The sequence below is a fragment of the Panthera tigris genome, chromosome C1 (genome assembly GCF_018350195.1).
Source record: "Panthera tigris isolate Pti1 chromosome C1, P.tigris_Pti1_mat1.1, whole genome shotgun sequence".
NCBI classification, from domain to species: Eukaryota; Metazoa; Chordata; class Mammalia; order Carnivora; family Felidae; genus Panthera; species Panthera tigris.
The window spans coordinates 1,283,669-1,295,579 of record NC_056667.1 but is presented as its reverse complement, the minus strand read 5'-3'; the positions used below and the strand labels follow the sequence as shown (position 1 = coordinate 1,295,579).

Here is an 11,911-nt window from a genome sequence, read left to right as displayed (position 1 = left end):
GCTTCCCGGGGGCTAAGCCCGGCCCCCGGACGGTAGCCGTGTGCGGCGGGCAGGGCCCACCCGGGGCTGGACAAGGCTTGGCCCCCCGCTTCTCGTGAGCAGGCGGGACACCACCTCCGGGAACCCCAGCAGCCAACCCACCCCACCCCTGGTCCAGAACCGCCTTCGCTGCACCCCAGGTTCTAGGGGCCCCGAAGGCCAGGCACACCTGAGTGCCCTGCCTTGGTGCTGCTTCTCGCCGTGGGGCGCACTTCCCACAAAAACGCACCCCATGCCTGAGCAGGGGCAGGGTTCCCGGGGGTCTGGTGGATCTGGGGAGGTGTGTGGGGCCCCGGGGCCTACAGACACCTCGAGGGAGAGCGTGCGCACCCACCTTCCCGAGGGTTTGCTCGGGAAGGCGGCAAGATTTATCCTGGCGGTGAGTCGCGAGGCCTCCAGCCAAGCCCACGGCCTGCTGCTTAAAGGGCACCGCCTGTCACAGCGATCCTTGCCCCAGCACCCCGGGTGGCTTCTTTAGGGGCCAGACGCGGGGGTGGGGGGCCAGCCCAGGCACGGATCCCCTGGGGCCTAGCCAGCATCCGGCTTCTCCAGGGAAGGGGCAGTGCCTGTATCTCCCCTTCTGGGCAGGGCAGCCCCCACAGCCAGGGGGTCCTCTGGCCTGGGGTCCCTGTCCAAGAGTGGGACCGGAGGCACGGGAGGGAGCAGGGCTTACGTCTTGGAGCCTCGAGGCCCCTGCCCTAGGGTGCCAGTCTGTGGACAGAGGTGGGGGTGTTCTCGCACAGACCACGGCCCGGGAACACTTGGCTCACGGTCACGGGGGCGGTGGGCCACCCTACACCGAGCAGGCGTGGGCGTGGAGTTGTGTCCGCGAGTTTAGAGTCTAGGGTGTCCAGAGGAGGCTTTGTGCAGAGCAAGCCCGCTGCCGTCGGGCAGGGAACCAGCAGCTCTGGGCACAGAAGGAGCATTCCCTGGAGCCACACCCGCGCCCCTGCACCAGGGGCCCCGTGCATCCGCTCCCCCTGTTCCCGTGCTCACCTACACCTCCCACGCCCCTGTGTACGCCCCCCCCCCCGCCCCCCGCACTGCAGAAAACCAGGTACAAGTGGAAGAGGACTGGGCACCATTTTAATGCAGAAGCTTTGTCTCTTAAATTTTAAATACCTCTGTTGTGTATCTTAACGTCAGGAAACATGCCCCCAGACCCTGAGACCAGGAGGCCGCTTCCTCCCCGGGGGGGGGGGGGGGGGGGGGGGGTGGTGGTGTGACAGACGGAGGGCCAAGGCGAGGGCAGCTGCGATCCGCCCTGAGCCTCCGTCAGAGTCTGAGCAGGAGGCCAGTGGCCGCGGAGCCCCTGCAGGGGGCCGGCACGTCCCCGCAGCCCCCTTGGCCCCCGGAGCAGGCACCCTCCGGGGTGCCCCGCTCCTCCCCTGGGGGTCCCCTCGGGCCCTGCAGCCGCTGCTGCCGTTCGTGGGCCTGCCGGGCCCGGCTGGCGATGGCGCGCACGCGGCTCTGGCTGCGGGAGGACGAGCGCCGCAGGAAGCCGGGGGGACCGGGCGCCCCTTCCCCAGCGCCACTCAGGCTGGTGGGCGAGGTGATGTCACCGGCCTGCTGGAAGCCCGTGAGCCAGCGCAGCTGCTCGGTCAGGGCGTCCCGTCGCGCCCCCCGCACCGCCCGCCCCTCCCTCGCCAGGCCCAGGCTTCGGCCCAGGATCTCCACTTGAGGGGCAAAGTCGTCAGCAGTCAGGTCCCCCAGGCTCTTGGACTTGGCGGCTGCAGGGCAGTCCCGGAGGCCTACCAGGGGGAGGCGGCCCCAGGGTGGCCTAGGGGCCAGCGGACGGGGCTGAAGCTCTTCCGGCGCCGTGGGCAGCTGGCTGGCAGCCCGCAGGTTAGGGCTGGATTTGCTCTTGGTCACAGCAGGCAGGTCCAGGCGGGCGGCCGTGGCCGAGCAGGGTCGCAGGGGCAGGCGTCCTGCTGGAGCCCCGGAGACGCTCTCACGGCCCAGGCCCAGGCCCGGCAGGGAGAGGTCGATGACCGTGTCGCTGGAGGACACGCTGGAGGATGAAGACACGCTGTCTCGGTGGCCGCCCGGTTCCAGCCGCCGCCATAGCCGGTCTCCAGCCGTGGCGTCCGAGTACACGGTGGGGCAGGGCCCGGCCGGGGGCCGCCATCCGCCCGGGATCTCCGGGGGCACCTTCCCGTCGCCGTCAGCCCTTCTGACCGTCTGGCTGCCGGGGGCCCCCTCGCAGGCTCCCCCTGGGCCCCCACCGTTGTACACCCGCCGATGGCTTTCTGGGGCTTGCTCCGTGACCCCTCTGCTCTGGGTCCTGAGTTGGAAGGGCATGGGAGCTCCCAGAGCCACCACAGGGGGGCTGGCCACTTCGGCGGCAGGTCCCGACGGGCACGGCAGCCCTCCCGGGGAGGGGCTGGGGGGGGCAGCCACCAGAGGTGGGGGGCCGGGGCCCGGGGCTGGCTCCTCGGCAATGGTTTCCAGGCCACGGAGGGAGGAGCCCGGCCTCTGCGCGGAGAAAGGGCGGGGGTCTGTGGACGAGAGGAGAAGAGCGTGTCGGGCTCATCCCCCAGGGACGGTGCCCGCAGGACCCCCAACAGCCAGGCCCCTCGGTGGGCACGCAGCTGCCCCCCACCCTGCCCTCCGGCTCTGCCGCTGCTGGGGCTGGGGGGTAGGGGGGTGGGGGGGTGGGCAGACGGGCCTGTGTCCACGGGCAGGGTCCACGGGGCCCGGCCGACAAGCCAGGCCGGGGACGGCACAGGGTGCACGGGGGACCGGGGGACCGGGCCCCATTACCTGGCACTCGGCTGCTCTCAGTCCCTAACTACAGAGGCAGCGTGGGGACAGAAAGGAGAACAGGGTGGTCAGCGTAGGGGTGGGGCTGCCCGGTGGACAAACATCGAGGCTGGGCGGGTGCGGGGATGGCGGGGAGGGGACAGCTCAGCTTTCAGCCCCTCCACAGGCCGGGGTCCAGTCACAGCCGGTGCTCAGCGCGGCTCAGGCCATAAATGAATCCCCAGGACCGAGCAGGTGCCGTCTACTCCACTCGACACCCTGGGCACCGTCCGGGGGTCTCGGGGGCGTCGGGGGCCGCTCTGCAGGGCACCACCGACCCACGCCGGACTCGCCGGAGGCCTTCGGTGCAGAGTCAGGGGCCGGACACCCACCCGCGGCCCGGCCCCGGAGGGAGACGAGGGGGGCTGGAAGCTCCCCCGGGTCTTAGGAAGGGCATCCAGGGCAGCCGGGTCATGGGGGGCACTGGGGGGGGGGGCGGGGAGGGGGGCCACCTCAGCCCCCGAGGCAGCTGTGGTCAGACCTGCTCTCGCTTCCCTGGCCGCTTAGGGGCGGGGGGGATCTGCGCGGGCAGGTCGCAGTCAGCTGGGGAAGGGGTGCTGGGGGCTACGGGGGCCCCCGGGCAAGCAGGGAGCAGCGGGAAGTAAAGCCATGACGAGCACACGGAGGCGGCGGTTTGGGCGCGGCAGCGCAGCAGACTCCGGGCCCGGCCATGCCGAGGGGCGGAGTGGGGGCAGCACAGAGGACGCCGCGGAGGAGCGTCGGGTCTTACCGGCGGAGAGCGTGGAGGATTTACTCCTAATCTCCTCCAGCTTTTGAACGAACAAGGCATTCATCTCCCGCTGCGGGGCCCCTGCCTGCCTGCGGGCGCCCTCGGGCCAGCGGGGGGCCACCTCGGGGCCGCCCGGGCTGCCGGAGTCCGAGGACACAGAGCCGCCGCCGCCGCCGCCGCCGCCCGGACCCTGCCACCGGGCCCCTCTGCCTCTCCCCGCGGCGGTGGGGGGCGCCCCCAGCGAGTCCGCACGGGCCCGGGGCTGCTGGCTGACGGGCTCGCGCCCGGCCCCGGGCCCCGGGCCGGGCAGCCGTCCCGGCCGCGGGCCCTCGGCGTCCTCACCGGCGCAGGAGCCGACCACACACTTCATGCAGGCGGCGGCCATCCCGGCGGGCCCGGGGCCCTCGGGCGCACAAGGGGGCCGCCCCGGCGCCAGACTCCCCCGCGCCGGGCTCCTCCCCACCGGCGCCTTACCTCGGGGGCTGCGGTCGCCCTGCTCCTCCGGGGCCGAGGCCTCCAGAGCGGGGCCGGGGCCGGGGGCCGCCACGTCACGGGCCTCCCCCTCGGAGCCGGGGTCCTGCGTGCCCAGGACCAGCTCCGGGAAGGCCTCGCGACTCGGCTTCTGGCTCTTGGTCGGGGCGCTGGCCGTGCGCCGCAGGAGCCGCTGGCTAACGGAAGGCCGAGGCGGGGGCCGACCAGCAGCATGGCTGTCCAGGGAGCCGGGCTTTGGGCCTCTGAGGAACAGGCCTTTTAGGCCCAGAGCCTGCTTGACCTGCAAGAGAAGGAGCCCACGTAGCCAGCGGCCGGGCACCGGGGACCGGGGACCGCCGGCCCGGCCCCCGGCACGCTCCGGCAGGCGGTGACGGGCCCGAGCCTGCCGCGGCCCGAGAGCCGGCCCGACGAGGGCACCGGTGAGCGTGTCGGGCTCGTGCCGCTCAGGGCTGTGGGTGCGGGAGAGGGTGTCCGGGGCGCCCCTTCCGGGGACAGCAGCCGCTGCGGCCTTGGCGCAGACCAGGAGGCGCCGCCGGAGGGTGGACGGCTCCCAGGACAGGTGGGCCCGGCGACGGCCAGACGGAGAGGCCCCCCCAGGGTTCTCCCCGGACCCCGGATCCCGCGCCCACACCGTGTGCCCCTCACAGAGCCCCCGGCTGTGGCGGAGCAGGCCGGCCCGGGGCCCGCGGGGTGGGCCTGACACGGGGAGAAAAGCCCACGGGAGCAGACACCGCCAGGCTCACGTCCACCCCCACCTTCGGGCGCCACAGGCTGAGGAAGCAAGCAAAGCCGGGTGTGGGCCAGCGGTCTGCTCTCCCAGGGCCCTGCCCGGCCCACTCCTCGGACGTGCTGCCTCCTCTGGGAAGCCTTCCTGCCCCGCTGCCAGCCTCACCCTGCTCTCGGTTCACACAGCCCTAAGGGCAGGCCCCGTGCCGGCTCGGCGTTCCCTGAACTGCTCTGGCTTCGGGCCTTCCCGGACAGCCAGGCCCGGGAAGTCCCTGCGAGGCCTCTCCCGACAGCCTCCCCGCCTGAGGAGGGCAGCTGGGGGCCCCCGGGACCAGCCGGCAAGTACCCGGGTCAACGCCGGAGAGGCCGGCGGCTGCGTGTCGAGAGTGCAGAGGCCAGAAGGGTCCTCGCATGCAGAGGCCCCGACGACAGCCACCACTCCCCAGTGACACAGGGGCACGTCTGGGCGGAGGTGTTAAAGTGGCCAGCACTTGAATCAGCTTCCCGATTCAAGATCCCAAATCCAGTGCAATTTGGTCGAAGTTGCCCGCAAAGCCATTTAGAAGGAGGTCCAGGATTCAAGCTCCGAGCTCCTGGTCCCTGGGGCCTCCCCACCCCACCCCACCCCACCCCACCCCACCCCAGACGTGATGGGCGCACAGAGTCAGGGAGCACGTGGGGGGTGGGGGCGGAGAGGAAAGGCGAGGGCAGGAAGGGTGACGGGGGCAGGGGGGCAGGGCGCTCAAAGCCAGAGGACCGGACACAGAGGTAGGCGGGGGACACGGGGCGGCGGACGGAGGACAGAGGAGGGAACGGAAGGCCGGGAGGGGTCCACGCACAGGAGGCCTCGCTGAAGTCCTGGACCTGCCTCGTAAATGCTGCTCTGTGGCTGAACATGGCCCAAGGGACCCCAGAGCCGCGGCACGATCCATGTCGCATGGGCTGACAGGCTCCAAAATGCTATCGGGAATCACGGATGCTAATGGGGGCGGCCTGAGCATGCAGTGGGGGGGCGGGCGGACTCCGCCGCCCCGGGCGCTGGGGTACCTTCGAGCTCCTAACGGGACTGTCCTTCTAAAAGTAGACCTTAGACATAGGCAAGCTCACTGCAAGACCAAAGAGACAGAGTGAAGGCTGTGAGACACCGACAGCCGGGCACGGGGCCCGCGGAGACAGGCAGACACACCACGGATGGACGGGGTGACGACGGGCGAGAGCCAGGCGGCCCGTGGTGCCGCGGGGCCGCGCAGGTGGCAGGAGAGAGACAGCGCCGGGACCACGCAGGCCCCCCACGCACACCGGACGGACCGCCACACACACGCCCTGCCTGGGCCCGGAGCACAGAACGGGCCGCCCTGGGTTCCGCGACCTGGGGCGATGGAGTGAGAGCCCCGTCCGGGGATGCGGGGTGGGGGGGCAGGGCCAGGCAGACACCCTCCAGAGAGGGACGGAGAATCGGGGACCCTGAGACGTAGGAGTGAGGAGGTTTAGGAGAGACGGGGGGTGGGGGGCAGGGGTGCCCAGGAAGGGCCAGGGTGTCCGGTTCCTGGTGCCCGCAGCGGCCCCGGGACACAGGGGTCGGGTGTCCCTACCGCCCATTTTGCAGGCGGAGAAACAGACCCAGAAGAGCAAGCACCAGGCCCAACAGCCTGGCAACGGGGCCGGGGTGGGAGCAGGGGCGGGCCGGGCAGATGGCCTTGCGGGTGGCACTCACCTTACCGCTGACGTCACTGATGGCCACATGGACAAAGATAGAGGCCTCTTCCATCCCCTCCAGGTGCACGTGCCGGTAACCTGAAACAGCCAGGCCACGGTCACCCCGCCCCGTGCTCTACCCAAAGGTCCCGGGCCCCGAGGACAACCCCTGAGCCCGGTTCTGGGGGCTCCTTCTCCAGGAAGCCCTCCGGTATCACTCAGTCCTGCAACGACCTCTTCCTCTTCCTGGGGCCTGGGGGACCCCACAGACTGGGCTCCCCTCCCCCATCCCGCCCACAAAGTGCCCCTGGCCTTATACCTTCCTCCTCAGCTCCCTGTTGTGTCTCCAGGCCCACCCATGGCAGGGACCGACTCACAGAAAGAAGCTCAGTCCTGGCTTCAGCTGACCTACAGGGGACTCTGGCCTGTGGGGGACACTGGCCTGTGGGGGGGACCGGTCTCTATGAGGGACGCTGGACTGTAGGGGGGACCGGTCTCTATGGGGGATGCTGGACTGCGGGGGGACACTGGCCTGTGGGCGGGACCAGTCTATAGGGAGGATGCTGGACTGTGGGGGGACACTGGCCTGTTGGGTGGGACCGGTCTATAGGGAGGATGCTGGCCTGTGGGGGGGGACCGGTCTCTATGGGGGATACTGGCCTGTGGGGGGACACTGGCCTGTGGGCGGGACCAGTCTCTATGGGGGACGCTGGACTGTGGGGGGACACTGGCCCTGTGGGCACGACCGGTCTCTATGGGGGACGCTGGATTGTGGGGGGACCAGTCTCTATGGGGGACGCTGGCCTGTGGGGGGACACTGGCCCTGTGGGCACGACCAGTCTCTCTGGGGGACGCTGGCCTGTGGGGGGACTGGTCTCTATGGGGGATGCTGGCCTGTGGGGGGGGACCGGTCTCTATGGGGGATGCTGGCCTGTGGGGGGGGACCGGTCTCTATGAGGGACGCTGGACTGTGGGGAGGACCGGTCTCTATGGGGGATGCTGGCCTGTGGGGGGGGACCGGTCTCTATGGGGGACGCTGGCCTGTCGGGGGGACCGGTCTCTATGAGGGACGCTGGATTGTGGGGGGACCAGTCTCTATGGGGGATGCTGGACTGTGGGGGGACTGGTCTCTATGGGGGACGCTGGCCTGTGGGGGGACACTGGCCCTGTGGGCACGACCAGTCTCTCTGGGGGACGCTGGCCTGTGGGGGGACTGGTCTCTATGGGGGATGCTGGCCTATGGGGGAGGACCGGTCTCTATGGAGGATGCTGGACTGTGGGGGGGACCGGTCTCTATGGGGGATACTGGCCTGTGGGGGGGACCGGTCTCTATGGGGGATGCTGGCCTATGGGCGGGACTGGTCTCTATGGGGGACGCTGGACTGTGGAGGGACACTGGCCTGTGGGCAGGACCAGTCTCTATGGGGGACGCTGGCCTGTCGGGGGGACCAGTCTCTATGGGGGACGCTGGCCTGTGGGGGGGACCGGTCTCTATGTGGGATGCTGGTCTGTGGGGGGGACCGGTCTCTATGGGGGATGCCGGACTGCAGGGGGACACTGGCCTGTGGGCACGACCGGTCTCTATGGCGGACGCTGGCCTATAGGGGGACCGGTCTCTATAGGGAACGCTGGCCTGTGGGTGGGACCGGTCTCTATGAGGGACGCTGGACTGTGGGGGGAACCGGTCTCTATGGGGGACACTGGCCTGTGGGGGGGACTGGTCTTTATGGGGGATGCTGGACTCTGGAGGGACCGGTCTCTATTGGGGATGCTGGCCTATAGGGGGACCAGTCTCTGTGGGGAACGCTGGACTGTGGGGGGGACTGGTCTCTATGGGGAATGCTGGGCTGTGGGGGGACCGGTCTCTATGGGGGATGGTGGCCTGTGGGGGGACCGGTCTCTATGGGGGACACTGGCCTATGGGAGGGACTAGTCTCTATGGGGGGCACTGGACTGTGGGGGGATGCTGGCCTGTGGGCGGGACCGGTCTCTATGGGGGACACTGGCCTGTGGGTGGGACCGGTCTCTATGAGGGACGCTGGACTGTGGGGGGACCGGTCTGTATGGGGGATGCTGGCCTATGGGGGGACTGGTCTCTATGGGGAACGCTGGACTGTGGGGGGACCGGTCTCTATGGGGGACGCTGGCCTATGGGGGGACCGGTCTGTATGGGGGATGCTGGCCTATGGGGGGACTGGTCTCTATGGGGAACGCTGGACTGTGGGGGGACCGGTCTCTATGGGGGACGCTGGCCTGTGGGGGGACCGGTCTCTATGGGGACACTGGCCTATGGAGGGGACCAGTCCCTATGGGGGATGCTGGACTGTGGGGGGGACACTGGCCTGTGGGCGGGACCGGTCTCTATGGGGGACGCTGGCCTCTGGGGAGGATCGATCTCCATGGGGGACACTGGCCTGTGGGTGGGACTGGTCTCTATGGGGGATGCTGGCCTGTGGGGGGACCAGTCTCTATGGGGGACGCTGGCCTATTGGGGGACAGGTCTCTATGGGGGACACTGGACTGTGGGGGGACACTGGCCTGTGGGCGGGACCGGTCTATAGGGAGGATGCTGGACTGTGGGGGGACACTGGCCTGTGGGCGGGACCGGTCTCTATGGGGGACGCTGGACTGTGGGGGGACACTGGCTTGTGGGTGGGACCAGTCTCTATGGGGGATGCTGGTTTGTGGGGAGACCAGTCTCTATGGGGGACACTGGCCTGTGGGGGGACACTGGCCCTGTGGGCACGACCAGTCTCTATGGGGGATGCTGGCCTGTGGGGGGGGACCGGTCTCTATGGGGGACGCTGGACTGTGGAGGGACACTGACCTGTGGGCAGGACCAGTCTCTATGGGGGACACTGGCCTGTGGGGGGAACCGGTCTCTATGGGGGACGCTGGCCTGTGGGGGGAACCGGTCTCTATGGGGGACGCTAGCCTGTGGGGGGACCGGTCTGTATGGGGGACGCTGGACTGTGGGGGGGACACTGGCTTGTGGGCGGGACCAGTCTCTATGGGGGACGCTGGCCTGTCGGGGGGACCAGTCTCTATGGGGAGCGGACTGTGGGGGGGACCGGTCTCTATGGGGGACACTGGCCTGTGGGGGGAACCGGTCCTTATGGGGGATGCTGGGCTGTGGGGGGACCGGTCTCTGTGGAGGGTGGTGGCCAGTGGGGGGACACTGGCCTGAGGGGATGCTTGTCTTTATGGGGGACACTGGGCTCTGCAGGAGATGCTGGTCTCTATACCGGGGGTCCTGGCCCGGGCTCTGCCCTCCCTGCCCTGCCGGCCCCCTGCGCACCTGGCATCATGCTGCTGAAGGCCAGTGTCCTCTGGCCAATGAAGTCACGCCCGATGGGGTCATGGTCCCAGACGAGGAAGCGCACCAGCGCGATCTCAGGCATGTGCACCGTGAACACCAGGGTCTCCTCCCACATGGGGTTGAATCCTAGAGGCCACCGGGAGGAGGTGTCACCCCCCACCCCAGGTCCAGCCCGGAGGCCACCTGGGCCCTTGCCCTCTTCCGGTGCCTCCTTCGGGGGCTGGCGGCCCGGCCCGGGAGAACCTGAGGACTGGGCTCTGACCCAGGCTCCAGCAAAGGGGCAGCCGGGGGGCTGCCTGGGTCACAGGGGCGCCCCGCCTGGCCCTCCCCTGTGGCCCCCGGGGCCTCACCGTTGTCGTCCACCACACGCGTCTGCTCCTTGTTGCAGTCCACGGGGAGCCCGATGACCTCCACCTCCACGAAGGGGTCGATGATCTGGGCGCGGAGGGCAGGGCTGGCACCTGGCCTGGCGTGGCGCCCCAGCCCCGCCCACCCGGGCCCGGGCCCCTCCTACCTCGCCCCGGTCCCCCAGCATCGAGTCCCTCGGCTTGGGGAGCTGCTGCCCGCTGATGATGCGAAGCACCAGCTGCTTCTTGAGCTGCCCGGGCAGAGGGTCCTCGGAGTTGGGGTTGAAGACGCCTGGGGGGTGCGGGGGTGCCAGGCTGAGGGGGAGCGGGGCCGGCCTCCACCCTCTTGCCAGGCGGGCTGGGCACCCCACCGCACCCTCCTGCTGGATGGGAGCGCCAGGCCCGGGGGGCGGGAGGCGGCGTTCCGGCACGGGGGTCCCAGGCGTCCGCGTGCCGGACGCCCCCGTGACCACCCTGTGACCGGGCACGGCTCGTCTCCCCTCTCGGCACATGGCCTCCGGGTGCGGGGCCGGGTGCGGGGTTCCCTGGGTGGGGCTCTGCGGGCACGTCACCCGAGGAGGTGGCAATTGTAAGCTGGGGAGCAGGAAGGCTTTAAAATGAGGAGAAAGCCACACGTGGTTGGAGGTGTCTCGGCCTGAGTCCTTGGGGAGTCCCCTCAGGCTTGTCACGCCGGGGAACCTCATGGGGGGCCAAGCGTGGGGAGGGGCTCCCTAGCGCACCCCTCGCGGATTCCTGGCAGGGTGGGGGTCCTCCCCCGCACACCCCCTCCTGGCATCCTGGGGGCCGTGTCCCTGGCTGACCCACCAGGTGGCCCTGCTGAAGCTCCGTGTCCCTGGGCCCCCGGGGCCTCACCTTGGCACATGCACTGGGGCTTGAGCACGTAGCCACAGTTGCCATTGAGGCTGAACTTGGCCCGGTTCAGCTGCAGCATCCGGCCCTCCGACTGGTAGTTCAGGGCGACTGCGGGCAGGGAGGCGACGTGGCCCGGTCAGCGCCTGGCCGCCCGCCGCCCCGCCTCCCCCCGACGGCTGCCCGAGTCCAGGGCTCACCTATGTGAGCAGGGACCCTGGGCTCACAGCCCCGTGCGTGAGCGGGGCGTGTGTGCGCGTCCCGGCACAACGTCCCCGGGGCCCTGCCCCGCCAGCCCCCGTCCACCCCCGGGGACGCGGGCGGACGTGCCTCCGTCTCTCCCTCCTCGTCCTGGGGTCCCGGGGCCGCCCCCCACCTCCGCAGGGCCGGCCAGGCGACACCGGCAGGGGGTGATAGGGGCTCCCCAAAGCCAGCGGCCAGGGAGCGAGGCCGGCCGCCCCGTGACGCGCACCCATCTGGCAGCCGGCGTTCCAGAAGGGCTGAGGGTTGTAGTTGCTGGAGTCCACGCGGTACGAGGAGGGGTAGATGCGGGACAGCTGGTGCTGGTTAAAGCGCAGGTACTGGGCCGGCTTCTGCTGCAGGATCTGCTGGGCCCTGGTCTCGCTGAAGGACGACACCTGCCAGCTAGACGCCACTGCGGTGCAGGAGGGCGGCATCAGGGGCGCAGGCAGGCCAGCGCCCCGCCTCCCCCTCCCCGGCCCCCCCCCCGGGGGGCCCCGGTCCCCTCACCTTCCGCCTCCACGTCGTGGATGCCCACAGACTTGGTGTACTTGACCAGGTCCGAGAGGGCGCGAGACAGCTTCACGGTCTTCTTCTGCCGGCTCGCCCTGCGGACAGGGTGGGGGACGGGGGGTCAGGGCCTCCCGACTC

The 11,911-nt window shown here is 70.3% G+C and overlaps 1 protein-coding gene across 1 annotated transcript in view; it reads right to left on the bottom strand.

The window, feature by feature from the left end:
- Positions 1-1,256: 1,256 nt before the first annotated feature.
- Positions 1,257-11,911, bottom strand: part of PLCH2 (phospholipase C eta 2) — a 32,140-nt gene continuing 21,485 nt past the window's right edge. Inside the window, exons 16-24 of the mRNA XM_042997056.1 lie at positions 11,771-11,868; positions 11,493-11,675; positions 11,024-11,131; positions 10,318-10,442; positions 10,154-10,238; positions 9,783-9,929; positions 6,504-6,583; positions 4,046-4,343; positions 1,257-2,537 (exon numbers count right to left, since the gene is read on the bottom strand). Coding sequence (XP_042852990.1) covers positions 1,315-2,537; positions 4,046-4,343; positions 6,504-6,583; positions 9,783-9,929; positions 10,154-10,238; positions 10,318-10,442; positions 11,024-11,131; positions 11,493-11,675; positions 11,771-11,868 — 2,347 coding nt within the window. The 3' untranslated portion in view covers positions 1,257-1,314. The remainder of the gene's footprint in view (positions 2,538-4,045; positions 4,344-6,503; positions 6,584-9,782; positions 9,930-10,153; positions 10,239-10,317; positions 10,443-11,023; positions 11,132-11,492; positions 11,676-11,770; positions 11,869-11,911) is intronic.